Here is a 27,541-nt window from a genome sequence, read left to right as displayed (position 1 = left end):
GTGTGAGTGCATTTGAGGAGTTAAGGAGAGTTCTTACCACGGCACCAATTGTGCGAGGGCCCAACTGGACGCAGCCATTCGAGATAATGTGCGATGCGTCAAACCATGTTGTAGGTGCCGCGCTTGCACAACGCGATGGTAAACTCCCTTATATCATTGCTTATTCTTCAAAAATATTGGATGCGGCACAATCCAAATATATCACTACAGAAAAAGAACTCCTAGCTATTGTTCATGCTTTAGATAAATTCAGATCTTATTTGCTAGGGTCCAAGATAGTGGTATACACAGATCATGCAGCTTTAAAGTACCTATTGACAAAGAATGAGTCGAAACCTAGGCTCGTACGTTGGATCTTGCTCGTTCGACATTGAGATTAGGGATTGAAATGGGTCTCAAAATTTGGTTGTGGATCATTTGAGCCACCTTGAGAATCTGAAATATGACCCATTTCCAATTGATGACTTATTCCCTTTTGATAGTTTGCATGCTGTGTCGGATAGCCTTCCTTGGTTTGCACCAATGACGAACTACTTGGTTGCTAAGATCTTCCCTCCTAACTTTTCTAAACACCAAAGGGATAAGTTGAGGAGTGATTCCAAATACTACATTTGGGATTACCCTCACTTGTGGAAGAGGAGAGTGGACCAAGTAATTCGAAGATGTGTCCTAGAATATGAAATCCAACCCGTTCTTGAAGCTTGCCATTCGTTCGAATATAGCGGCCACTTTGGCCCACAACAGACAGCTAAAAAGGTGCTGGATTGTGGATTCTAGTAGCCAACCTTATTCAAGGATGCTAATCGATTCTATGTGTCGTGCCACCAATGTCAGAAGTCGGGAAATACGTCCCAAAGGGATGAAATGCCTCAACAACCGATGTTGTTCTGTGAGATATTTGATGTGTGCGGCAAAGACTTTATGGGACCATTTCCCAACTCAAGTGGGTATCTATATATTCTGTTGGTGGTTGACTACGTGTCAAAGTGTGTAGAAGCAATATATACCCACCTTGATGACGCAAATACCGTGATTTCTTTCATTAGAAATAACATTGTATGCCGCTATGGGTCGCCACGAGCAATCGTGAGCGACCAATGTTCCCACTTCTGCAACAGGAAAGTAGAGGCACTGCTCAAGCGCTATGGGATATTGCACAAGATTGCAACTGCTTATCACCCCCAAACCAACGGACAAGCAGAGGTATCCAACCGGGAGATTAAGTGAATTTTGGAGAAAGTAGTGAATCCACAAAGGAAGAATTGGAGCTTCCGGTTGGGAGATGCACTATGGACGTATAGGACCGCCTACAAGACTCCGTTGGGGATGAGTCCCTTCCGGATCGTCTATGGTAAGGCATGCCACCTTCCGGTGGAAATTAAGCATAAAGCCTATTGGGCGGTAAAGCAGTGTAACATGGATTTCACCAAGGCGGGTGTAGCCAGAAAATTACAACTAGAGGAGCTTGAGTGTCTTCGGAACAAAGCGTATGAGAATGCCCGGATCTACAAGGAAAGGACTAAGGCATTTCATGACCACCATATCCGGAAGAAGGATTTTCAAGAAGGTGATGAGGTTCTCCTATATAACTCGAGGCTTAGATTCATGCCTGGCAATCTCCGTTCTAGATGGGAAGGACCCTTCAAGGTGAATAAGGTAAAGTCCTATAGAGTGGTGGAATTGTTTGACCCTAGAAGCGAGGCAACTTTCAAGGTGAATGGACATAGAGTGAAGAAGTACCATGGCTACAAGTCTCTAAAGGAGCTAGAGATGTTCCTACTTACAGATGCACCTAGAGGAGGAGAAGCTTAAGTGACTGACCGTCCAACTTAAGGACGTTAAAGAAAAGTGCTCGGTGGGAGACACCCCACCGTGGTAAGATCTTCCTTGTGTATACCTTCTTGCTTCTAGCTTTAGATTCTTGTGAATTTTGTGATTCTTGGTGTTGTTGAGTTCTTAGGAATGCTAGCTTTGTTGATTTTGTTGAATTGTTAGGATATTCATATAGGTTTCATTATTCTTGGTATGGATGAATTGTTAAAGTTAGAGAAAATGCTTTGTTTGAATATTGCATGAATTTGTGAGTGTTTTATTGACTATCTAGCTTAAACACCTACCAAGAATGTGTTAGAATAGCTCTCTCTATGTTGTATATAAAAAAGGGGGATGCACGCGTAAGCGTGCAGAACGTGCGCGCGTCCCTTGCATTTTTGCAAGTCTGGGCATCTGACTCGAGAGTTGCGCTCCCAATGCGCAATCAATGCACGAAACGCGCAGGAACCTACTCACGCGTACGTGTGAAGCGCGCCCACGCATCCCTTGACCCCAACCCTGTCCACGCGTACGCGCATACGATGCATATGTGTCGGTTGGTCTGCGTGCCATTCTTGGTACATTCGACCCAAGAGTTACGCAAACATTGCGCAAGTATTGCGCCCAACGCGCAACTCCTCGTCATGCGTGCGCGTACTTGATGCTCACGTGTCGTTTTGCCATCTTCCATTCCACGCATGCGCGCACATGACGCATACGCGTGGGTCGCCAAGCATGCATTCCCTCAGTACTTGGCACCCGAGACTTGCGCGAGCATTGCGCAAGTATTGCGCGAAACGCGCAGTCATTCCACCCTTGCGCGCGCTGTGACGCGTACGCGTCCCTCGCCTGCTCCCCTACCCATGCGTACGCGTGGGTGGCACTCGCGCGTCTCTCTCATTTCCTTCATTCCACACGTACGCATGGTGTGTGCGTGCGCGTCGATCTTGCGACGCAGATAATGAACTAGCGCGTCCTATTTCAAACCATTTTCCCCTTCCTTCCTTTTTCCTTCCTTTCTTCTTCTTCTCCTACTTTCTTCTTCCCTCTCCATCATTTCTCTCACCCACCACCATCAGTGACTTCACCCACCGGCAACCACCACTTCCGGCGGTCCCATTTTCTCTCTTTTCCCTGTTTTCTTTCCCTCTTACTTGCACTTCATCTTCTCTACTCCACTCAAGGTCATATTCTTTTCCATTCTTTTTGTTTTTATTTTATGCTTTTCTTTCTTCATTGAATATCTTTACTTTCTTTTAATTCTCTTAGTGGCATTTTGTTAAATTCTCTCTTGTTTATTTGCTTTCTCCTTTTACCTTGCTATTTTCTATGGATGATGAATTCTGTTATTACTTCTTGCTTTGATGGGTTAATTTGTTTGTGAATCCATTGTGATTATGTGATGTTGTTTGATGATTGGGTATATCTATTTGGGGTATTGCACCTTTGAATTCACTCATTGTGCTTATGATTTGCATGTTGCCAAGTAATTGTTGAATTGCACCTATCATATTTTTAGTCAATTTTGACACTATGCTTTCACATTGGTGCTCTTCTATCAATACGCTTGCCTTCTCATTACGCATTGCCCTCTTTGCATTTCATTTTGCCATTCATAGGTGCATACCCATGACTTGCTTCTTTGGATTATATTGCAAGAATTGAATTTCACCCCTCTCCAACTCCACTTCATTCCTTTTGTGTGCCTTAATGTCTTAGAGCTAGATTGGGTATTTGAATTCTTCACGCTCTTATCTTTCTTGCATATGTCATTTGGGGTTGTTAGCAATGCTTGAGTTTATTCCTCTCATGCCTCATTTGCATGCCTTTTTCACTCTTGCATCCCATGCTAGTGCATTGCTCTGTTTTCACTAGTTGTCTTGCTTGTATGTTACAGATGTCATGTTTGCACGATACCTTTTTTTTGTGGCACTCTTTCTCACTAGCATGTTATAGTTCAAGTGTGGTCTCTTTGAGTTTAATATCTTCTTTTTTCTCACCTTTTTCAGATGGTCATAAAAAAGGATAAGAAAAAAGCACAGAAGAAGCCGCCTTCCAAAAGGTCACCTCAAAAAGCCACCACCAAAGCGCAACATGCGCTCAAGGCCAAGCCTCTCCCCAATAAGGCGCGAAGCATCATTAAGATTGATGACCAAGAGAAGGACAACCCGGTGAGAGATTCCACTAGGTTTTCCAACCGCTATTACGAGCTAATGTTCCCCATCGTGATTGCACGGAATTACCATTCTGAACCCCTTCTCAACCCTCCGGGTCATGTAGTTCAGTTTATCATACCTCGCATTGAGCGATGGGGATGGGGCTTTCTCATGAGAAAACCACAAGAAGCTAATCTCTCGTGGGTGGTAGAGTTCTACACCAATTACTTTTCACCTTCTCTTCAGACTGTCTTCATGCGCCGGAAGCAAGTTTCAGTTTCCGAGAAAGCTATTCAAGAAGTACTCCGAGGCCCACCCGTACCGGATGAGATAGATGGTTACCAAGAGACCCTCCGACAGCGCGATGAATTTGATTATGTTTTTGATTGGGATGCTGTCTGTCGAGTTATTGCTGAACCGGATGCATTTTGGACCCAAGGACACCTCAAGCCCTGACCCAAGGGCATTCTTGCGTGCTTTCTGACCATCGAGGCTCGAGCATGGACCCAAATCTTGTCTCATTGTGTGTTTTCCAGCACTCACGAGACTGTGATCACCGCGGACCTTGCCTTGCTAGTTTGGTGTATACTCACAGAGCGGCCGGTCAACATTGCTCGCCTCATCCACCAAGACATGGGTCATGTTCATGCCAAGGGTAACCTACCCTTCCCGGCCTTAGTGATGGAGTTAATTGCTGCTGCTGGTGTTCCCCGAGAGACTAAGGATCGGAGAGCGATAATTCTGGTAGAGGGTGACTTCGTCCCAACCAAAAAATATCTCAAGCCTCCAGTAGAACACAGCACCCTTGAGATAGTTGCCCCCTCGGTTACTCCCACCACTTCTTCTACATCACAAGGATCTTCCCATCAAAGGCTTGAAGACCTCCACAAGAAGATAGATAGATATGAACGGCGGATCCAACGCCGATATGCTTACATCAAGAAGCTTTTGAGTTGTGTGACTTCTTCTGTGGAAGAACCAGAGATCTCCACATCCACCTCGTACTTAAGTGAAGAAAGCACTCACGAACAGGATAGTGGAAGTTCCAAACCCGACCACCCCTTGCACCTTGCTAGTAGCACGGAGGACCGTGCTAATTCTTAAAGTGTGAGGAGGTCGTTCGACCGATCTCCGTGGGTAATAATCTCCTTTTCTCAACATCCATGGACTTTATTTCTCTTTTGTTTTGTTAATTATGACACCTTGCATGTTTAGTTAGTCTTTCTTGTTAGGACTACTTGGTTAGGGTGATGGTTTCTTTTCCAAGAAATTGTATTTTCAGGGTACCCTACGAATTTTGAAAAAAAAAATTTCATGATAAACTTGCTTGAAGAATGTATTTTGGAACATAGTGTTTGAGATAAGAACACAAGCATGTGAGTTTTGAGCTTTATTGTGTGGTTATATCTCCTAACCACTATTTCCCATTCTTGTGTGCATTATTCTCTCTCTATGATTGCAATCCTTGCTTTGTCTAATTCTATATATCCATTACTTTGTGTATGAATGCATTTATATGATTGAGGCCATCATTTAAATAGTCACTTTTTCCAAACGGCCTTAACCTTTTTATTTACCATTTCTAACCAATTTTGAGCCCATGATAAACCCTTTTTGTTCTTAAATAAAGCACATCAACACCCTAAGTAAAAAATAATAAATGTCCCTGGATTTGGATCCTTGATTAGCTTAGGTAAGTGAGGGTATGTATTATTCAAATGGGAGGGTGTAATTGGGAACTTGGGTAGATGTAAAGGTGTGTCTTTGTAGTTGTAATCAAAAATTCTTGGAATTAAGAACATACTCATGTATTGAATGATTGAACGATATGCATTGACACTTTTGTACATGAAACCCCAAAAAGGGGACAAACAAAGAAAAAAAAAGAGAAATTTGTGTATATATGAGAATGAAGGAAAAAGAATGTAAGAAAAAGAATGTAAGAAAAAGAAATAGAAAAATAGAAGAAAAAAAAATATGAAAAAAAAAAGAGAAAACAATAAAAAGGGGACAAAAATGCCCCAAGGTAAAGTAATAATAACAATGCATATAGGTTGTGAACTAAAGAGAATACATGAGTATATGAAAAGTGAAACCCATGGGTAGCTAGGTATTGTATTAGAATTGTATAAGTTGTTTTATGTGTTTGGTGAGATCTTAGGTTAATCAAGGATTCAAATTTTAAGCTCACTTGACCATATACATCCCTACCTTTACCCCCTAGCCCTATTACAACCCACGAATAAAACCTCATGATACTTGTATGCATGCATTGAGTAATTGTTGATTGTTAGATGAAAGATAAATCTTGAGCGAATAGAGCGGATACACTTCAGGTGAGGGTTCGATGCTCAAACCCTAGTTATCGGCTTTCACAAGCGTTCATCTAACAAGTTATATGCACTTCATATTGATGTTCAAATTGGTAGGATTTATGGACTACATGTCATTTTCACCCTATATGCTCATATGTGCTCTTGGAGGATAGATTTACCCTTAACCAAGTAGGTAGATGCCTTTACATTAGTTGCATACATTCATCTAGGTGATTTGCACTTCATGAACCCTTTCTTCCCATGGTTTTTGGTTATTTTATTTTTAGCATGAGGACATGCTTAATTTAAGTGTGGGGAGGTTTGATAAACCCCAATTTTGTGGTTTATATTGTGTAGAATTTGAGGGGTTTTGTCAATATTTTCCGCACTTATTCACAAGAATTGAATGGTTTTGTGTTCTCTTCCTAATATTGCTTCACGATGAAAAACATACTTCTTTTGCCTTAAAATTTCCATATTTTGATCCTCTTTTATTACCATTCGATGCCGTGATATGTTTGTTGAGTGATTTCAGAGTTTATAGGGCAAGAATAGCCTAGAAGAGAGAAAAAAAGCATGCACAAGTGGAAGGAACATGAAGATTTAGATTTTGGGGAATTCAGCTTCAACGCGTACGCGCACCTCACGCGCACGCATGGGTGCGGAAAGTTGGGAATGGCGCGCAAAGATTGGCGCATCCGCGTGGATTAGGAAAATACCCAAGAATCCTAAGGGAAAAGGGGGGGATCATCCATTACACACTTAGACATAATTTTAGCTAGTTTTTGGTTCTTTGTTCTTCTAGAGAGAGAAACCTCTGTTCCTCTCTAGATCTAGTTTGATTTGATCTTCTCTTGTTGAATTCTGAATTGGATCTTGTTGATTTCTGGTTTTGATTACTTAATTTGAATTCCTTAGTATAATTTTGTTAGATCTTGTGTTAGATTCATGTTTTCTTGTCAATTGTCATTTTTTACCCATTTTGTGAATCTTGTGGATCTTGAATTGTTAATATTACATTGATGATTTCCATGATTAATTGGGTTGCTTGAGTGATTTTCCGTTGATAATTGTTAGTGGGTATCTTTTAATTTCAATTTAATTGTATTTTGAATATGTCTTTTAGTAATGCTTACCATGTGTTTGATGAAATGTTTCCTCTGATTATGGAGTAGTTTTCTTTACTCTTGGCCTATGCTAAGGGAATTGGGAAAACTTGAGTCATTGGGTCTAATGGATTTGATGATTTGAGAACCCTTAGTGGTCAATTTGATAACCATTGACACTAGCCTACTACTAAGTCAATTGGTAGCTAGATTGGACTTTATGGATTGATGTTGACCAAACCATTTAATATACTTTAAGTATAGAAGTAAACCTAATGAGTTTGGTTCCTTATGATTGTCAAGATATGGTTATTAGACATGGATAGTGATCCCAATTCCTATGCCTAGCCAAGAGTTGCTTTTATTATTCATATTTGAAACCCAAAAATTCCAATTGATTTGTCTTAGTTATAGTTACTTGTTTAGTTTTAAAGTAGAATTATATTGGATGTTCTCTTATTAGTTTGGATTTGCTTATACCTTGCTTTAGTTACTTGAATTAGTTTCTTGCACTTTAAGATTTCTTGCTTGTTAAGTCTCTTAGTTTAAATTTCTTGCTCATGACTTGCGACCCCGGAATTCTAACCAATGTTGATGCACATATTTGCCCATTCCTTGTGAGACGACCCGAGGTTTGAATACTTCGGTTACTTTTATTGGGGTTGAACTTGTGACAACTAATTCCTTAAAATTTGATCCGAGGGTCGATTATCGGTTTGAACTATACTATTATGAAATCGATTTGAGAAATTCTAGACCGGTATAACCCTTGGCCCATCAGCTGTTGATTAATGGTTGCGATTATGTTGACTCCCGGGGTGATGAGTCCCAGGCCGCCGTGAGGTTGGTAATTGATTAAGAGGTAAAAAGAATTGAATTAAACACATGTTAGGAGTATCATGTTGGGAAGGAAACGATTAAAAGTTTTAACAAAATAGGGGAACATAGGGAATGTAGACAAAGTTATTAAGTCGGGGTCATGAAAGTAACAACTTTAAACGAAATAAAGGAACAGAAACCAAGTTACTAGATCAGGGACGTGTCAGGTAGTCAAGTCTTGTTCTAGCCCTTATGAATAGAACCTCTTCAAGTTTGCCGCGTTCCATGTCCTGGGCACCTCTCTCACGTCCAGACGTTCTAACTTGTAAGCCCCTTTGCCAATCATCTCTCTTACCCTGTATGGGCCTTCCCAGTTGGCTGCTAGTTTCCCTTCTCCAAGGTTAGAAGTCCTATATCGTTACGTTGCAAAACCAAGTCGTTTGGTTCAAAGCTTCTCTTTAGCACCTTAGAGTTGTACCTTAGGGCCACTCTCTGCTTCATTGTTATTTTTGATAAATGAGCCATTTCCCTATTCACGTCAATCAGGTCCTTCTCTACTACTTCCCCGCCTCCACCGAGGAGCAACCGTGGGCTCGGATCCCCTACTTCCACAGGGATCACCGCATAGACTCCATAGGTGAGCTGGAAAAGCATCTCCCCAGTGGAGGATTGTGGCGTCGTCCTATAGGACCACAGGACCGAGGCAAGCTCGTCTACCCACACCCCCTTCTTCTGGCCGAGTCGCTTCCTGAGGCCTTGGATGATGACTTTGTTCGTTGTTTCTACCTGACTGTTGGTCTGTGGATGCTCTACCGACGAGAACCTCTTCTCTATCCCCAGACCGAAAAGGAACTCTCTAAACTTCTTATCGGTGAACTGCATCCCGTTATCCAATATCACGACCTCTGAGATTCCAAACCTGGAGATTACCTGCCTTCACATGAATTTTTGGTAGTTTGGCGATGATATACTAGCCAGTGGTTCCGCCTCAACCCACTTAGTATAGTGGTCAATGGCCACGATCAGGTATTTGACCTGTTAAGGGCCTACCGAAAAGGGTCCTAGTAGATCAACTCCCCATTGACAAAAAGGTCGGGGGGCCATCAGTAGGCTCAACTCCACTGCTGGGGTCTTGTAGAAGTTAGCATTTTCTTGGCATTTTTTGCATCTCTTTACTAATTCTTGGGCATCCATCATCATCGAGGACCAATAGTAATTGGCCCTGACGAGCTTCCTTGGCCAGGGCCTTTCCCCCAATGTGGTGGCCGCAACATCCCTCGTGGACTTCGCTCAGAACGTAGTCCATCTAGTCGGGACATAGGCATTTTAATAGGGGCTGGCTTAGCCCTCGCTTGAACAGCTGGCCTTGTATTGTCACATACTTGGCCGCTTCCCTTCTTATTGTCTTTATAGTGTTCTCGTCGTCAGGGAGTTTACCGACTTCCAGGAAGTTAAGGATTGGGTCCATCCATGAGGGGTTGTTCGCTGCTCGAGTCACGTACAGGGTCACCGTAGGTTCCTTTATCATCCCTTGGATCAAGGACCGATTTCCCAACCCTGGCTTCGTGCTCACCAGCTTTGATAAGAGGTTGGCCTGCACATTCCTTTCTCTTGGGACATGCTGTACCACGACCTCATCAAAGTCCCCATTCAAGATTTTAACCCTTTCCAAATACTTCTGTAACAAGGAATCTCTAGCTTGGTAGGTCACGTTAAATTGGGAAGTGATGATTTGAGAATCACTGTTTACCTAGACTCGCGTCGCCCCGACTTCTTTTGCCAAGAGCAGGCCTCCTATCAAGGCTTCGTACTCTGCCTGGTTATTCAAGACCGGGAAGTCGAACTTAATGGACTGCTCGTAAACCACCCCCGTGGAGCTTTCAAGGATTATTCCCATTGCCTTAAATGTTTGGTTAGAGGCTCCGTCGACATGGAGCTTCCACCGCATGTCCGGGTTCTCTCGGGAATCCCCAGTCACCTCTACTAGGATATCTGCCATTTTCGGAGCCTTGATCGCATGCCTGGGCTCATACTGCAGATCATACTGGGATAGCTTGATTGCCCATGTCATCATCCACCCTACCAAGTCGGGCTTCTGCAAAACTTGGTGGATTACTTGGTCAGTCCTCACGGTGATCCGGTTCCCCTGAAAGGCTAAAAGTACTGCCTCAACCTTCGAGACGAAGTCAAGAGCGCATAAGCCAACTTTTCCATCTTGGTGTACCTTAACTCTGCACCTTGTAGTGCTTTGCTAATGAAATAAACCGGTTGTTGAACTCTGTCTTCCTCCTGGACGAGAACGGCTGCAAAGGCCTCGTCCGTCACCGCCAAGTACAAGAATAGCACCTCCCAGTTTTTTGGCTTGCCCAGGACTAGTGGGATTGAGAGTATCTTCTTGAAATGGTTAAAGGCTTCTTCGCAGGCTGGGGTCCATTCGAAGGCAATCCCTTTCCTCATGAGGTTGAAGAAGGGGAGAGCTTTTGCTGCCGATGCACCAAGGAAACGAGATAGGGCCGTGAGCTTGCCGGTCAATCTCTACACGTCTTTAACGTATCCTGGTTGTTATTCGCAGGACGGCTTCGCACTTGTCTAGGTTGGCCTAACCCCCTCTGAGTTATCATGAAGTCGAAAACTTTCTCGCCTCCATGGCAAAGGCACATTTGAGGGGATTGAGTCTCATATTATGCTTGGGAAGAAACGTGAAGACGGTCTCTAGGTTGTCGACTAGGTCCTCTGGTTGGCTGGTTTTCACCAAGATATCGTCGACGTAGACTTCGACCGACCTGCCGATGAGGTCCCTGAACACCATGTTTATTAGCCTCTGGTAGGTTGCTCCTGCGTTCTTCAGTCTGAACGGCATCACCCTGTATTAGTAAGTCCCGCCTGGCATTATGAACGCCATTTTTTCCTCATCAGGTCGGTGCATCGGTATTTGGTTATATCCAGAGTATGCATCCATGAAGCTCAGGAACTGATATCCTGCCGCCGCATCTACCAGGGCGTCAATGTTGGGGAGGGGAAAGGAGTCTTTGGGACAAGCCTTGTTGAGGTCCGAATAATCAACACACATCCTCCATTTCCCGTTGACTTTTTTGACAAGGACTACATTCGACAACAATGTCGAGTATTCAAGTTTCCTGATGTAACTAGCTTCTAACAGGCCGGCCGTTTGCTTGGCCACCTCGTTAGCTCTCTCTTGGGATATCTTCCTTTGCCTTTGAGCAAAGGCCTTGGCATCTGGCTTTATGGCGAGCCGGTGAGACATGAAATCGGGGTCCACCCCAGGCATGTCGGCTGGGGCCCAGGCGAATAGGTCATCGTTTGCCATAATGGCATCCATGAGGGTTCTTTTAGATTGTGGGGGAGGTTCCTGTTCACAAAGGTAAATTTGTCCTCTATGTCCCCGAGCCGGAACTTCTCCAAATCTCCTTCGGGCTCGGGTCTCGGCTTATCGTCCACTCTAGCGTCTAAGTCGGCCAGAAAGACCCCGGATGCTTCCTTCGACTTCCTTCTCAAGGAAAGGCTGGCATTGTCACATGCAACTGCCATTTCTAGGTCTCCCCTGAGGGATCCAACGGACCCGTTGTCGGCGACAAATTTCATTAAGAGAAGCTTGGTGCATATCACGACGGAGAACTCATTGATCGTCTTCCCCCCAGGATGACATTGTAAGCTGTGGAGTCTCTTAGGACTACAAACTCGGCCATTACCGACCTCTTTCTTTCTCCTTCACCGATACAAATAGGGAGGACGACTGTCCCGTTGGGTTTTATGAAGTTGTCTCCTAGGCCGACGACACCGTGCTGGTTGGTTTTTAGGTTGGTCTCATGGAGTCCTAGGGCGTTGAACACATTTCTGAACATGATATTAGAGTCGGCCCCAGTATCCACGAGGATCCACTTGACCAGACTCGTTCCGACCCTTGCCGTTATCACCATGGGGGGATTTTCTGAGATGTTGTTAGTCTGCTGGTCCTCTGGTCCGAACGAAATCCTCAGGAATTCCTTGGACGAGGGTCTATGGTTCTCCGACGACACGGCTAAGACTTTGGCGTCCTTCTTGGTGGCGGACCTTGACTTGGGGGTTCCGTCTCTCCCAACCACCACGTTTATCATAGCGAGGGCGTTGTCGGTGTCCTCGCTAGGTCCCTGTTTCTGTTTCATGGCTCGACCACAGATCTTCCTCGGAATGTTCTCGCTCCCTTCTCTTGGGCTCCCTTATGAACTTGGAAAACTCGATTAGCTTTCCTTCGTAGATGGCTTGCTCCAAGGAATCTTTCAGGTCAAAGCAATCCTGTGTTTTGTGGCCAAATCCTTTATGGTAGTCACAGTACAAGCTATTGTTCCCGCCTATTCTATCTTTTAGTTGCCTGGGCTTCGACAGGATGCCCTTGTCAGGGATCTGTTGATAGACTTCCTCTATTGGGGCTGTAAGGGGATATAGTTTGTGATCTTTTCCACTCAAGGGAAAGGTTTGAAAAGTTTAGCTGATCCCCCGCCCTTGGAGGGTTCTTTTGCCCTTTCCCCGTGTCCGGGTTGACAGGTGGGGGGGGGGTTGACCGGCTATCGCTTATTGGCCGCCACGACCTGGCTAACCTCCTCATCATCAATATACACTCTCGCCACGTTCTAGATCTCTTGCATTGTCCAGACGGGCTTGGTAGTGAGGTACTTTCTAAAGTCCTCATTTAACAAACCATTCGTCAGGCATAGACTGGACACTGAATTGGTCAGGCCGTCAATTTCTAGGCACTCATCGTTGAATCTGTCGAGAAACTTCCTAGTCGGCTTACCGGCTCTTTGGGTGATCCCCAAAAGGTTAATGGGATGTAAAGCTTTGGCGATGCGTGTGGTGAACTGTGCTAAAAAACTGCGAGTTATATCTGAGAAGGTCGTAATAGACCCTTGTGGAAGCACATTGAACCACCGAATTGCTGGTCCTGCCAAGGTCACGGGGAAGCCACGACACCTCACCGCATCGCCAACACCCTCGAGGTTCAACCTGGCCTCAAAGGCTATTAAGTGTTTCTGAGGGTCTTGGATTCCATCGTATCTCATGTCCGTTGGCTTGTCAAAGTGTTTCGGTAGCCAGACCTTGAGGATGGAGGGGTGAAACAGGGTCGCTCCCTTGATTATAGGGTCATGCCGCCTTCTCGGCCTCTCTTTGTTCTCGCCTTAGCCCTCCGACCCGTCATGGGTTGAGGGAGATCGAGCGTCTGCTCTGCGCCTAGTACGATTCCTCTGGGGGCTTCTTCCCCGGGCTTCCGATCTCCTAAAAGGAGATCGGGTACGGGAGATGCTCGGGCTAGGTCAGTAACGATCCTTGGCCGCCAGCTCTCTCTCAAGATTTTGCACTCGGTGGCGTAATTCCTGCATGATCCTTGCGTTGTCACCACCCGTACCACCGAAGGGGTGTCTTTCATGGGAGCTGGAAGGAAGGTCGTTCCTATGAGAGGGGGTCCTCGTACGCTCGCGAGAGGAAGCCATAGAGGCTATTCTACTAATCAAGCGAGTTCCCTCCTCCTCGCGCACTTCCTCCTCTTCCTGCTAATCGACTGGGCCCAACAGAAAATCCATTCACGCCAGGCTTCTCCACAGATGGTGCCAATGTTCGGTAGCTCGGGGGCTCAAACGGGTCAGATCTCAATGTAGTGAGAGAGTGGGCAACTGAGAGGTGGATGCTAGAGAGCTCAGGTGAATGACTCCTCCGGTCCAGCGGGTTGAAGAAAAGGTGGGGCCACCTGTAAAAGGGCTCCGACACTCAAGTCAGTATTTGTACAAGAAGTGGCAATTAGGGTTAGAGTAGATGACGTATCTCTTGGAGGTAGAGCCCTCGCCTTATATAGCCTGTATGAAGTGGGTCCCACGCGAGCAGACCATCTTTCTTGGAAGTTTCCTTTCCAGCTGTCAGGGTTCACGCAGGAGGGGTGGCCTTTGGGTCACACCCCGGCTCGAGTTGCGATAAACCGCCGAGTCAGTCGGACGCCCAGTCCTGGACCCTTGGTTACCGTTGAACTAGGCCGGAACATATTTAATAGTAAAAAATGCAGTACATAGATAATACAGCGATAGGAACATGGCTTGCATGCATAAAATTTTGATAAATAAAAAAATAATAATAACACTTGCTAAAATAATTGTGGTCAATTGATTGGAACTTAGTTGATTAATCAAAAAATTCTAATAATTATTATTACCTCTTAATAATTGACTTGTTAAAATAATTTACTTTAACTCATTAACATAGATTAAATAGCAAACGATAGATAAACCTAGCTAGGAAGTATTTCTAAATTAAACTTATTTAATTGTCTTCACTTTGTTGCTTTAGTTTTTTAAATTTACTTCTTTAATTTCATTATTAAGTTGTTCTTTAAATTCATTTTTTTTCCTCAAAATCTCCGATCCCTTATTTTCATAATCAATTTATATGTTCTCCTTATAAGAGATAATTCAAACCTTAAAATTCTCAGTTATACATTTTTAAAGGTTTAAAAATCTTTCACTTTTTCTAATTGATCGTAAAAATTTGGTATTTAGAGTGTACTATAATAATATGAAATCAATTTAAAGATTTAAATTCTGAATGACAAATTTTTAGGTTTTAGAAATGGTGGTTTTTTTAGGTATTTATGGCCATTTGAATCGTCATTATTATCAGAAATGGCGGTTTTAGAAAACGACGTAATTCTGGGCGCCATTCTGGTTATTACGGCGGTTTTTAGAAAACCGCCACAATTTTTTTGGGTTAAAATGGCAGTTTTTAGATAGGTTAAAACAGCGGTTCAAACCACCATTATTTTCAAATAAAACGGTATTTTTTTGTTGGTTAAAACGGTGGTTCAAACCGCCGTTATTTCCAAGATTAAAACGGCAGTTTTGGTTGGTTAAAATGGCGATTCAAACCGCCGTTATTTCCAGAATGAATATGACATTTTTACCCTCATAGAGTAGCATTTTGGTTGGTTAAAATGGCATTTTTAGTTGGTTTAAATGGCGGTTCAAACCGCTATTTTTACCGAGTTAAAATGACATTTTATGTTGTTTAAAATGGCAATTACAAAACGCCCTTTTTACGGATAAGTGAAATTTTTTTATCATTTACAAAGACAAATTTTAACCGTCATTTTTATCGCATTAAACAAATAATTTTTTTATTAAACTTTTTCAATAACAAAAAATCAATACTCATAAACAAAATATTATATAACTCATAAATAATGTATTAAACATAATACATTATTTTTTAGTATTAAAAATTAAAAGTAGTAACCCCTATACAAATAAAGTATCTAACATAACATAATTTTTTAATTATAAATGTCTTAACATATAGCTCTTAATACATAAAATCTCCATCATAACTTTTGGTACACTTTGTCATGATAATCTCTGTCCTCACTCCAATCTCTCTTTTGTCTTTGATTATTTGCTTCTAGAGTGATTATTTTCACGCCCAACTTTTGCCTGAAAGAAAATCATGTTCATTTTAATTAATTTTCATTTCACAGCTTGGTTTATTATTATTATTATTATTATTATTATTATTATTATTATTATTATTATTTTCTGTAATAATGCCTAATTAATTATTACCAACTATCTAGGAGATTCTGGAATGAAACACAAACTAATCAACAAGCAAATGCAAAGTGTTAACCCTTCAAAATTTTCAAGCAAAGCTAATAGAATTAGACTATTTTTCTTCACAATTAAAGCAAGATTTATATATATAAATTAATGATATTGTTACTTAATTACCTGATAATTCTAGTTAAATATATATGCAATTAAAGAGAGAATATTAAAAGTAAAAGGGACATTGGATAGGGGAGCTATAAAGCTACACAATATATATGTAAAGTTACAACAACTCTAGCAGCAAAATATGAAAATAAATGACGACAAATGTTTCAAAAAATGGGTACGAACAAAATTTCCAAACCTGTATATTCGAATAATTGCAGACTGGATCAGACTCTAGTTCACTCAAAGTAGTCAGTCCAGTAGCTATGACATGATGAACATGAGAATTGAAAACTGGTAATGATTTATGATAATTATATCTCTTTTTTGATATTTATATAAATAATTAGTATCTAACCTGAATACCTCAAAGTCCTGTTACAAAATAATACTTTAATAAAATTATCAATATAATGAAGGAAACAGGTCTACAATTAATTAGTGATCAGTAGTTATTCTTGTTCTTCAAGTATACTGAGTCTAAAAAGCCAAAGTCATATCTTCAAGTATATCTTTTATTTACAGAAAAGGAATCTATGGACTAGTTAGTGCATTCAAAATGTTCCCTCAATCATAGTGCAACAACAATGAATGCAAGCATGAATTGAGTTAATTAGCTAAATAATCAGCAATTCAGTATAAAAAAAGCCACAACACTTACTACCTGGCATTTGATGGTGACATTTTGCACCCTTGATGTGGCTCAACGCTTGAATCTATTTGTGAGCAAATCCATTGACATGAAGACGGTCATGCTCTTTGGCATTCTAAATGGCATCTCCATTGGATTTCTCAATTTGAGCCTTGGCTTCAATTCCATTGGATTCTACCAGGTTAATTAATTTAATTATTTCAATATATTAATTAATACCATAAGTCAATAATAATATTAAGTTAAAAGTCATAAACACTAAAATATGATAATGTGTTGCAGATGACAACACTGACAATAATACCATTCACAGTGCTACTAGAAACTGTTTTCCTAAAGAAACAATTCAGGTATTAAAAACTGATAGTAAAAAATAATTGAATTTGGAAATTAAAGGGCAATTAATGCTTAATTTACTTACTGCAAAACCTTATGATAACATTGTGCAGCCAGAAAATAAAGTTCTCTCTATTCCTATTACTTGTTAGAGTTGGGATTGCTTCATACCAGATTATGTCACAACGGTTTCTTGAAATTGATGCGGGACGCTACAACAAATCCAGCTAAGCTATTAACACAAAACAATTACATGTCTTGAAATAATGTTTAAAAAAATTATCTAAGATGAAATGAAGTGAAATGAAATAATTGCATCTCACTTTTTCTTCTCATGCTGATCCTTGACAAGAAGTGCAGAACCAAAAGCACCTTTTTCAATTTGCTCAAGTATTTTGTACTGCTTGATGAACGGACTCTTGACGGTTTAGAATTTCACTAATGAAATCTCGTTGTAAGTATAGTTTCTAAACCAACAAATAATCCTTTCATATAAAAGATTGTTTGTCACAAGTACACTACAAGAAAAAAGATTTTTACCGACAAATTTTTAGCGGCAATAATATTATTGCCGTAAATTCTCTTCTCAAAACCAATTTTTAGTGGCAATTATATATTTGCCATTAAAACTACAGATTATAATGGCTATTTCAACTATTGCCACTAAAAAAAAAGCTAAAATTTTAAAAATAAAATAACCTAAATCGTAAAATGCAAAATCAACTCTCCGTGCCTCGCCACTCTTTCTCACACAAACAACTCTCTTAGTGCCTTATTCTCTCTGAGAAATGATAACCATACACCAATCTTCTTCTTCTCGCTCTTGCTCTCGCTCTCACATCTGCATCATTTCATGTTCTTCATCCATCAAATCTCTTTCTAGTATTCATCTCAATCTTAATCGTCCTCTGATTCCTTTTCTCAGACAAGCCTGTGTTGATTTCGATTGAAATCTCAATCGCGCTCTAGTAATTAGGTATAAGTTCCTTAATTCTCTCTCAATTCTGATTATTGTGCTCCCAATTCGTGTTCTACTGCATCCTTTTCCCGTATCTCTTATCAATTTTTTGGTTTATGTGAGTTAACTTTTCTCCCACATTGGATTCTACTATTCTTAGTTTTGATCCCTATCACATGCACTTATTGCAGGTTGAACTCGTCATTTAGAAAAATAGCAGCGGTGGTGGAGGAGAATGGGAATCATGGCGGTAGAGGGAATAAGAATTTGAGCTTGAGTGGCGGTGTCAATGGTGGATATCAGAAAGGAAAGAAGAAAGAGATGCCGGTGAAGAATCTCATGGCCGAGAGTCGGTGTAGGAAGAAGCTTAATGATAGGTTGTACATGCCTAGGTCTGTTGTGCCAAAGATTAGCATGATTTGTGATTTGTGAAGCCTTTTGATATTTGGACTATTGAGTGAGAACAATAGTTATAATTGTTGATTTGTTGAAGTGTTATATCAATTAGCTGATGTCAATGCCTTGGTGTCTTGTTAAATTACTGGTGACATAGATGCTCATGACAAGTTCTAGCTCAGATTATGCTGTTAATTAGTTAATGCATTCTTTTGATGTGTTAAGGATTTAGGGATTACATTCTAATGTATTTCATTGTTTATAGATGGATAGGGCTTCGATACTTGAGGATGCAATCGACTACTTGAGGGAGTTACTGCAGCGGATTAATGATCTTCACAATGAATAGGAGGCAACTCCACCTGGTTCTTCGCTACAATTTTCCACCACAAGCCTTCAACCTTTGACACCCACACCTGCAATTATTATTGTTTGACCGCAAACTTTCCCAGCAAATTGTATTCAAAGGATAATTCTGGTTCTGGTAGATCGAACATCAAAAATAACAGACCCCTGCTCTTTTCAGCCTTTGGTTTATGATTTTCAACCAAAAGACCCTGAAGATCCATATGATGCACTAGCAGTTCTATCTGGTAGATCAGTGTCAGGTCAGATTTTTACAACTTTATATTTGATTGTTCTTTATTTCATCACATGTTAATGTTATCATACAAGATTGTGATCAGTGTTGAACATAAACTATCACAATATAAAGAGTCTTATCCATACTCTTAGGAGCTGTCCTGGTGAGGAAGCTGAAAAAATTGCCAAGAAGCAAATGTCGGCTAGTTGGATATTCAAAAGAAGATGCTGAAAAAGTAGCAACTGAATTCAACAAAACATGGGAAACAAGTTTGAGAGTTGGTGTTAATGATTGCCATCACTATACCAACGCTAACACTACATATCTTTCCAGAAGTAGTTCATTTAGATAAGTTAAACATCATTATTTAATCTTGTCTTATTTTTTTCTATTAAGGTGAAAGAACGTATAAGAAAATATTTGTTGAATTGATTTTATGTAGAGTTGAATAATTAATTTGACCATGAAGTATATAATATTTTGGTAGGTTTAGTGACGTAACTGACCGGGGAAAAATATGTGCTAAAATGTTTGAAGAACATCGTCACTTAAATTGGCACGGTTAAGGAGGTGCATCAGTTGGGCTTGGGTGTATTAATTAAGCATGTGCTTTGAACATTGAAAACTCAAAAGTCTGAAAGGAATGAAGCTGATAGCGCTTGCCATAATTAATATCTTGGGAATGTCACTAATTAAGTTCAGTCAAAGAGAAGCAATTATGGTTATAAGCAATGGCTCTAAGCTTAGACAACATTTACTATAATACCAACACTAACACCAGCTTAAACATAATTAGAATATCTCTCATGAAGAATTTATCACCCCCAAGACAGCTTCATTGAAGATGATTCATAAGAAACCTTTTCAGTTCACAAGTCACTAGTGGTTTCAGATTTTGGAAGTGAGGAATCAGAAGTAGTAGTAGTAGAAGTAGAAGAAGAAGAAGAAGAATTGTTTCCAGGAAGAGATGCTGATTCTGTTCCAGATTCTGTCCCAATTGAGATAGTGACAAAAAGTGACATATTAGATAGAGACAAAAACTCTGATGGTAACATCTCACGTCATAGCTATAAGACTATATAGTTTAATTTGTTACATCATTATTATTCACATGCACAACATAGTTCTTGATTCTACTTTATGCAGAAGATGATGAGGTTGGTGTTGGACTTGTGAAGAATAAGAAGGTGCAAGATTCAAACAAGATCACAAGGGATGATGATGAGAGATTTTTCTATGTGCATGCTGGTCATACTATTACACAATTGGACAGTACTAATAATAAGAACCTTATTGTTGAGGAAAAGGATCATAATAATAAATATGATGAGGCAATATTTGGAGATTCTTACACATGAGCCTGTTGCTCAATTTGGTGTTATCTTTTTGCTTTTTGCATTGGGATTAGAATTTTCAACAACAAAGGTTGACTTGTATACTTATATATTCAGTTAGTTTATACTCATAATTTTAGCTCACCATATTTTTTATGAACCTGTCTATTTATGTTTATAGCTTCGAGTTGTTCAAGCGGTCGCAATTCTTGGCAGTCTACTTCAAATTTTCTTATTTATGTGCTTGTGTGAATAACAGCTACGGTATGTTTGATATTTTCACAATACTATTCAAAGGTGATTTGATTCTAATTAAATACACAAACTAAATTTTGGATTTGGGTCCATTTGCTAATATATAGTTGAAATTGTTTTGTAAATGAATTCACTTAAATCTTTCTTGCAGCTATGTGGTGGTAAATCATCTGAAGGAATATTTGTTGGTGCATTTCTTTCTGTCTTCGACAGCAATGGTAATTTCTTGAACACATTATTTCTACTTGTGTTAAATTGTCAAGGAGAAATTTATGTGGTATGACCTGGTGATTGGACTAGTGTAGTATAATGAAGTTACTTATTTAATAAATTTTGAAGAATTTAAGCTTTATTTATCACTTTAATTTTTATGGTATTATTCTCCCTGAAGTAACACCAAGACTTCTCTTCAGATATTTTATTTCTGCATTAAAGTACTGCTACTTAACACTTTTATTTCTTATTTGACACATAGATCTTGAAATTCTTGATGGAAAGGAATAATTTAACATTAGAAGAAAGTGGAAATTAGGACTGTCCAAATCAAAATTGTATTATATGAGCATACAACCCCCTCAATCTCAATCTTGATTTCATCAAGAACAAGAACAAGAAGATGGTTTCTGGTTCCTCAATATCTCCAAGGATTAAGGCTGCTACTTGTAACGACCCAACCTCCAGAACGTCATGATCGTACTGAAAGTAAGGCGTTACCAACCTACTTTCCTTTATTAACTATTTTCTATTGAGCCTTTAGTTCGATATCGCGATTTAGTTTTATAGAAAATTCCAGAAAATTTTGTTTTTGTTTTTTAAAAACATATATCAAGATCACCAGATGATAATAATCACAAAATTATTAATAATAATATCTGTCATACAAAAGATTTCAAAAATAAAACTTAGATACAAATCCTATCCCTCAGTACAAAATAAAAATCTTAAGCAATAGGGGCGAGGGAACTCTATGAAAGCAAATTAACTCACACTTAACTCATAAACAAATTCTATAATCGCCCCAGCTTCACACTGTGTCTTTGAACCTGTGTCACTGAAAGGGTGGAAAATTTTGGGGTGAGAACAAACCACACGTTCTCAGTAGGGAATGAGAATGTCGTAAAAGTAATGATTAATATGCAAATAATTAACTCTAGTTTCCAATGTAGTTTTCTTTATCAAACCTTTTCAAAATTTCTTAAGACTTACTTGAAACCGTTTAAATCCCTTTCTTTAAATCATATTACTTAAATAAAGTCTCAACCGCATTAGCAATTCTTCAGCTACAAATAGCATTCCTCAACCATCACAATAACTAAGTACATCAGTAACATAAATAATATACCCAAACCTCACTTCACAAATACCATTCCTCAATACTTCACTAAGTTCAAAGCATCAACAAAATATCTAATCAAACACACAAACAAGTCACTAAGACAAGCAGCACAATCACAAAGAAACAAGAATAGCAACACGATCAAATGCATATGCACAAACAATATGATGCATGTCTGTCCTAAGCAGGCCATGAGCTCACGTGTCGGTTGGCTGCCCGCAATCCCGACATTTACCCAGTCACGAGTAATCCCGATTTTCCGGATACGATTTTCCGTTCCTAAATAAATGCGCATATAATAATAGCTGCTCATCTGAGACAGCCTCTGCTTACTGTAGGAAAATATATATATACTCTGCTCTGCTTTGGGGAAGCGGAAAATAGCTGTAGGTAACTTAGTTTCTCTACAGAAGCTCTGGGTTGCATGAAGCAACTAATATATATTAAATATAACTCTAGGTTGCATCAAGCAACTAATATATATATATATATAAATATAGCTCTGGGTTGCATCAAGCAACTAATATATATATATAAATATCTCTTTATTATATTACTCTTCTCTTTATATCTCTTTACTCTGTTCTGGTTTCTCTTTTCTCTGTATCTCTTTACTTTTCTCTTTATCTCTTTCCTTTATATCTATGTTACTCTTCTTCTCTTTATCTCTTTACTCTACTCTGATTACTCTGTTCTTTGTATTTCTCTATTCTGCTCTGATTTCTCTGCTTAACGTATATATTTAAGGCTTATGTAAATTTTGGTATGAATAGTTAGCCTGTCCCAAGTATAGGTTCATTAAGTCTATACTGAAACAGTTTATCTTTTTATATTATACCTAACCCTAGTCGCAACTCAAGAACTAACTATGTTGCCCTAGTTCATTCACTAATCTCTGTCTATTTTTCTGTCATTAAAATTTTACAGACTTTTCTTTGGTAAATCGAACTCAAAATATTATAATTCCTTTCTTAACTAAATAAAACTCAAGTAATATAATTTTCCAAATTCAAAGCTTCTAAAATAACTTTTTAAATGAAACCTCAGATTTTCATAAAATTTCGGCAGCACCTCCCCTAAAACTCGGACTTAGCCACCCTTACGGGTTCCCTCTTTCTCAACATCTCATCGAACCTTTCTCAACAATTATCACAATAAATCAATCAGAAATTTAACAATCCGCAATAGTTAATAATTCAGCCATAATCCGCAACTTCCATATACTCCATCTACCCAACTTCAATTTGATCAATTCATAAATTATTTTAACCAAAGGATTAATAATTTTGCACTTTCCAAACACCCAAAACACATTATCACCTAACTTAAGCAGAATCTTAGCAATATTGATACCAAAACACATAGTATGTATTATTTACATAATTCCAGTTCTCTTATAATATGTTCACCCAAAAATTCTGCTCCATATAATTCCCAATTATCACAAGTTATCCTTATACTTTTAGAGTTACTGTTCTTATCTTTAAATTTAGATTTCATAAGATAAATTTAATAATCAAGCTTCAATCTGTTAACAGTTCTCAAACTTAATTCTAATTAATCATGAACCAACATTAACAACTACCAAAACCAGTTCCAACCAGTCACAAGTCAATTTCATAGCCATTCCGATACATCAAATAACTAAAAACAACAACAAGCACTTACTCTCCATAACCAGAATACAGCCACATAACTCAACTAATTCAGTATAATCACATAGAATCAGAACTTTTCAACAATCCCATCAAAATAAAAAAAAAACACCAATATCAATTACAGCTTCAAACTAAAGCAAATCTCATCAATTAATTACTCACGACAACGAAACCAGTCAATATCACAGCCATAACCCAAACTCAATTCACATTCGCATCCAACTTCAATCATAACTCAGAATAATCACCACAACTAACTCTTCTCAAATACATTTCATTCAATGATTAACTCTTCATATCTTAATTTAATAAGTAAACTTAAATAAATCACTAATCGCAGCCACAGTTCAACCAATTCCAACCTGTCACAAATCCATTTTACAGCCATCCCAATATATTAAATTTCTAATTCAATATCAAAGTAATTCATTCAAGATCAAAATCTCAGCCAACTCATCACAAGAAAATCAGTAATTCAAAATACAATTCACAACCAGATTTCAACCAATTCAGCAATATCACATAAGATCAGAATTTCCAACAAATCCACTACCGTTACACTATATCAAATAACCAGCACATCATTCAATTCAATATAAATCCGTCAAAGATCATAATTTCAGTCAGTTTCCAACCATCAAGCAAACCAGCTTATGGCAACCAGCTCAACATAATCAAATAACAGGATTCTCAAGAATTCCAAACAATTAGAAAATCGGTAATAGTTACAGCCTCAAATCAAAATCAATATTACCAGTTTAATCACCGTTCACAACCACATTTAATTCGAATCATCGCAATAGCTAACCATTCTCAAACACATTTCAAGTCATTCTTGTCAATTAAGAAATTCTTAACTATTATTAACCATTTGCACTTATCCAATAACTTTGTAGGCATTCTAAATTAAAAACGTTAAATCCCCTACCTCAAAGTATCGAAATCCATAGAAATTGGGAATGCTGCACTCATGAACAACAACCTTAATAGCAGCCATATCATCTCAAAGTAGTAGCAGCAATAGTTTGGCATCTCCGATCAACGGCAGCAGCATTATTTCTGATCATTCTTCACTCTTGCAGTAGTAACCACGGTGGCAACAAAATAGAGTTCAAATTCAATGGAGTTGGAAATGGAAATGAGTTAAATAGAATTGGAACTACAAATAGCTTACAATAAAATAACGGAGCAGCAACAACAGGATTCAGGGCAGCTCCAGTGACGGTAATGGCTGAGCCAACATAAACAGTAGCAGAAACAGGGGCTGAGCAAAGGACAATGGTTCCAACCTTCGTGAACTCTCTCCCACCGCAGATGGGCTTTCTAACAGCAACGGCTTCTGATCACAGCACAACAACCTGGCGCGGTGAAGATCCTTTCTTCCTCTACTCTGCGTGTATTCCGCGATGTTGGTTATAGTAGCATCCAGCAAACCCTCCTCCAGCGGCGGCTCCTTCGACGGCACCAAGGCACGACGGCGACGGAAGGCCCGACGGTACAACTTCATGCCACTGGGTCGCACTCCTCCTTGCATCACTGATTCGCGTCCTCCTTCCTGAACGTCGTGCGTTCTCTCTCTCCGCTGGTCCTTGACGGCGACGGCTCCAAGGGAGATGACGAGCAAGGACGGCGGTGGCTCCTCGTGGTGGTCGCCCTCCTCTATTCGGTGACGTCAGTGGCGGGACGGGCTTGGTGGGAGGCAGAACGACTTCTGTGCAGCGACGATCGGCGTGGCTTCGACGGTGATGCTCCTCGCGGTTCCACAAACGGCAACGACGAATCCGATCGTGACGGGAGGCGCGACAGCGCGGGCGGAGCTGGACGGTGGCAATGCGACGGTCACGGCAGCGGCGGGGCAGCAGCTCTTCCTTCTCTCTTTCCTATGCTCTTCGTGATCTTTCTCTCTGCGTTTCTTTCTTCTTTTGTGTGTGTGTGGTGTTTAGGAAGAAAGGGGGGTGGAGGCTGCGTTCAAAAGCTGAGGAAAGGGAAACATTAGGGTTAGGGTTTCTAGGATTTAGGAATTAGGGTTTATGATTCAATTTGGGAATTAGGGTTAGAAATTAGGGATTTTATAAAAGAATATAGATAGATATGAATAGATATTTTGATAAAATTGGAGGGTAGAATAATTTTAAAATCAAATGTACTCTATTAAAAATATTTAGGAACATTATTTATCATCATATTGCTAAGTTCAATCAATTCTTTCTAATTTAAAATATAAAATGAACATATTAATCACATTTTTATAAAATATAGTTGAAACTCAATATTAATTATTCAAATTGAATGATATAATTTTCTATTATTTTTCTATCACCGAAACTTTAATTTCAATTTATAAAATAACTAATTATGATAAAAATTGTGCATAAATATTAACTAGCTTAAACATAAAGTATTTATAAAAATTAATCTAATAATTTCTAGTAAATTAATTCCTAAGAGTTCAAATTAATAACATAATTCATTCAAAATAGAATTTATTTAAATTAAATTATACAAATCTTCTTATTTTTCAATTATCAAAATTATAATTTCAATTATACCAAATATCTAATAAAGATTATATAAAAATTCTAATTAATTTAAAATCTAATTATCATGAAACTCTATTTAATTACCTTTAGTAAAATAATTTTCTTAAAATAAAATTATCAACAAATAAAATAAATCACAAATAACTATTTTATTTGATTTTCAAAAACTAAGGTTGTTACACTATTACTTGCAATTGCAACCTCATCATCAAGTAGGTAATTGATTTCTATTTCTATTTGGTTTTAAGTCTTTCTAGTTTTATGTTATGTTTCATGAAAGTTAGGACTTAATAAATATTTTATCAATAATAATTTTATCATGTATTTTTAAGATATAAATTAGATAAATCTTTTAGATTTTAATTTAATTTAATTTAATAATTTTTTATTTTATTTTTGTAAATGAAAGTGGAGAATAGAATAATGAGGATTTAAAGAAGACTGAAGTGACATATGACACCTTTTCCTTCTTATTAAGTCAAGATTGATGATCAGAATTTCCGCGGCCATGCAAAAGGTTTTAAATTTTTCTTTTGGCATATTGAAGTAATTGATTTTTGTATTTTTCGTATTTTTTTAGGAGTTTAATACTTACAGATTACAAATCCTGTTTCTCATGTAGCTCATCCGGATTGGTTGCATAAGAAAGTTTGTGCAAAAGAGGACAAGTTTCGTCAACGAAAATTAGTTGATGTCTTTAACTCATTTAAATACTTATATAGGCATTTTTTGTTGTTTAGATTTGTAACATAATTTATTATTTTTTAAGAAAAATTTGTGTATTACTATTTTGAATTTAATGAAATATATCATTTTGTTGTAATTAATTTTAGTATATTTATATTATACATAATAATAATAATTGTTAGCATAAATAATTGAGATTTTAGAAAAAAAAAGTAGTTTATTGCTTCTAAGAAAATGAGTATAATATAACTAAAAAATGTCTTAAGATTTAGTGGCAATAGTAATGGCAATTAAAAGTAAATAACATTACAATTTTAAAATTATTTTTAGTGGCCATATAAATTGCCGGTAAAATGGGTTTTGGCGGCAATAGTAATAGCTGCTAAAAATGAATAACATTGTAATTTTAGGATTATTTTTTGTGGCCATATAAATTGTCAAAAAAATGGCTGTTAATAGGTATATACTTTTTGTGGCCATTAAAAAGGTCTTTATCGGTAAATGTTATAATTACCGCTAAAACCTTTTAGTGGCAAAGCATAAGACGGCTGATGTCTAATTGCTGGTAAATGTATTAGCGGCTATTTTTATTGCCGCTAAAAGCAAAATAAATGGCCGCTAAAAGTAAATTTTTTTTAGTGGTAACAAACCCCTAAATTTATAAACCGAAGTATTGAACCTCGGGTCGTTCTACCTAGGAATTGCAATAAAGTGTCTTGTTATTGGTTATGAGATATTTTAGGGTTTTTGAGATAAGAGACATAAAATGTAAATGGCAAAGAAAATAAACTAACAACTAACAAGGTCTTGGCAAGGTTTGGTGGTCAAGGATCTCTATCCTAATCACTAACCA

General features: G+C 38.7%; 2 protein-coding genes and 2 long non-coding RNA genes across 8 annotated transcripts; 1 reads left to right on the top strand and 3 right to left on the bottom strand.

Moving 5' to 3' along the window:
- Window positions 1-8,589: 8,589 nt before the first annotated feature.
- On the bottom strand, window positions 8,590-9,090 carry LOC140180629 (uncharacterized). The gene has a single exon (XM_072221885.1). It carries the CDS (start codon window positions 9,088-9,090, stop codon window positions 8,590-8,592), a length of 501 nt encoding a protein of 166 aa, XP_072077986.1.
- A 3,746-nt stretch (window positions 9,091-12,836) lies between these two features.
- Window positions 12,837-13,265, bottom strand: LOC112763424 (uncharacterized). Its single transcript, XM_025809100.1, has one exon. It carries the CDS (start codon window positions 13,263-13,265, stop codon window positions 12,837-12,839), a length of 429 nt encoding a protein of 142 aa, XP_025664885.1.
- Window positions 13,266-17,618: 4,353 nt separating this feature from the next.
- Window positions 17,619-26,824, top strand: LOC112764151 (uncharacterized). 5 transcript variants are annotated; one of them, XR_011875300.1, is made up of 11 exons: window positions 17,619-17,917; window positions 18,091-18,291; window positions 18,561-18,903; window positions 19,031-19,230; window positions 19,366-19,926; window positions 20,025-20,303; window positions 20,394-20,476; window positions 20,619-20,685; window positions 20,943-21,169; window positions 26,411-26,518; window positions 26,624-26,824. It is a non-coding gene; the product is annotated as an uncharacterized lncRNA (long non-coding RNA). The 5 variants fall into 5 exon arrangements; XR_011875301.1 differs by having other exon boundaries at window positions 20,394-20,509; XR_011875303.1 differs by having other exon boundaries at window positions 17,657-17,917; window positions 18,091-18,276.
- On the bottom strand, window positions 21,307-24,821 carry LOC112764152 (uncharacterized). Its single transcript, XR_003183032.2, has 3 exons — window positions 24,636-24,821; window positions 24,390-24,536; window positions 21,307-21,518 (listed from the first exon to the last, which is right to left on the bottom strand). It is a non-coding gene; the product is annotated as an uncharacterized lncRNA (long non-coding RNA).
- Window positions 26,825-27,541: the final 717 nt, after the last annotated feature.

Source organism: Arachis hypogaea, chromosome 17 (assembly GCF_003086295.3).
Source record: "Arachis hypogaea cultivar Tifrunner chromosome 17, arahy.Tifrunner.gnm2.J5K5, whole genome shotgun sequence".
Lineage (NCBI taxonomy): Eukaryota > Viridiplantae > Streptophyta > Magnoliopsida > Fabales > Fabaceae > Arachis > Arachis hypogaea.
The sequence above is the reverse complement of the archived record's forward strand: the minus strand, read 5'-3'. Positions and strand labels throughout refer to the sequence as shown.

Coding starts and splice junctions, on each gene's coding strand:
- LOC112763424 (XM_025809100.1), bottom strand. CDS start 13,265: ATGAGATACGATGGAATCCAAGACCCTCAGAAACACTTAATAGCCTTT.
- LOC140180629 (XM_072221885.1), bottom strand. CDS start 9,090: ATGCAGTTCACCGATAAGAAGTTTAGAGAGTTCCTTTTCGGTCTGGGG.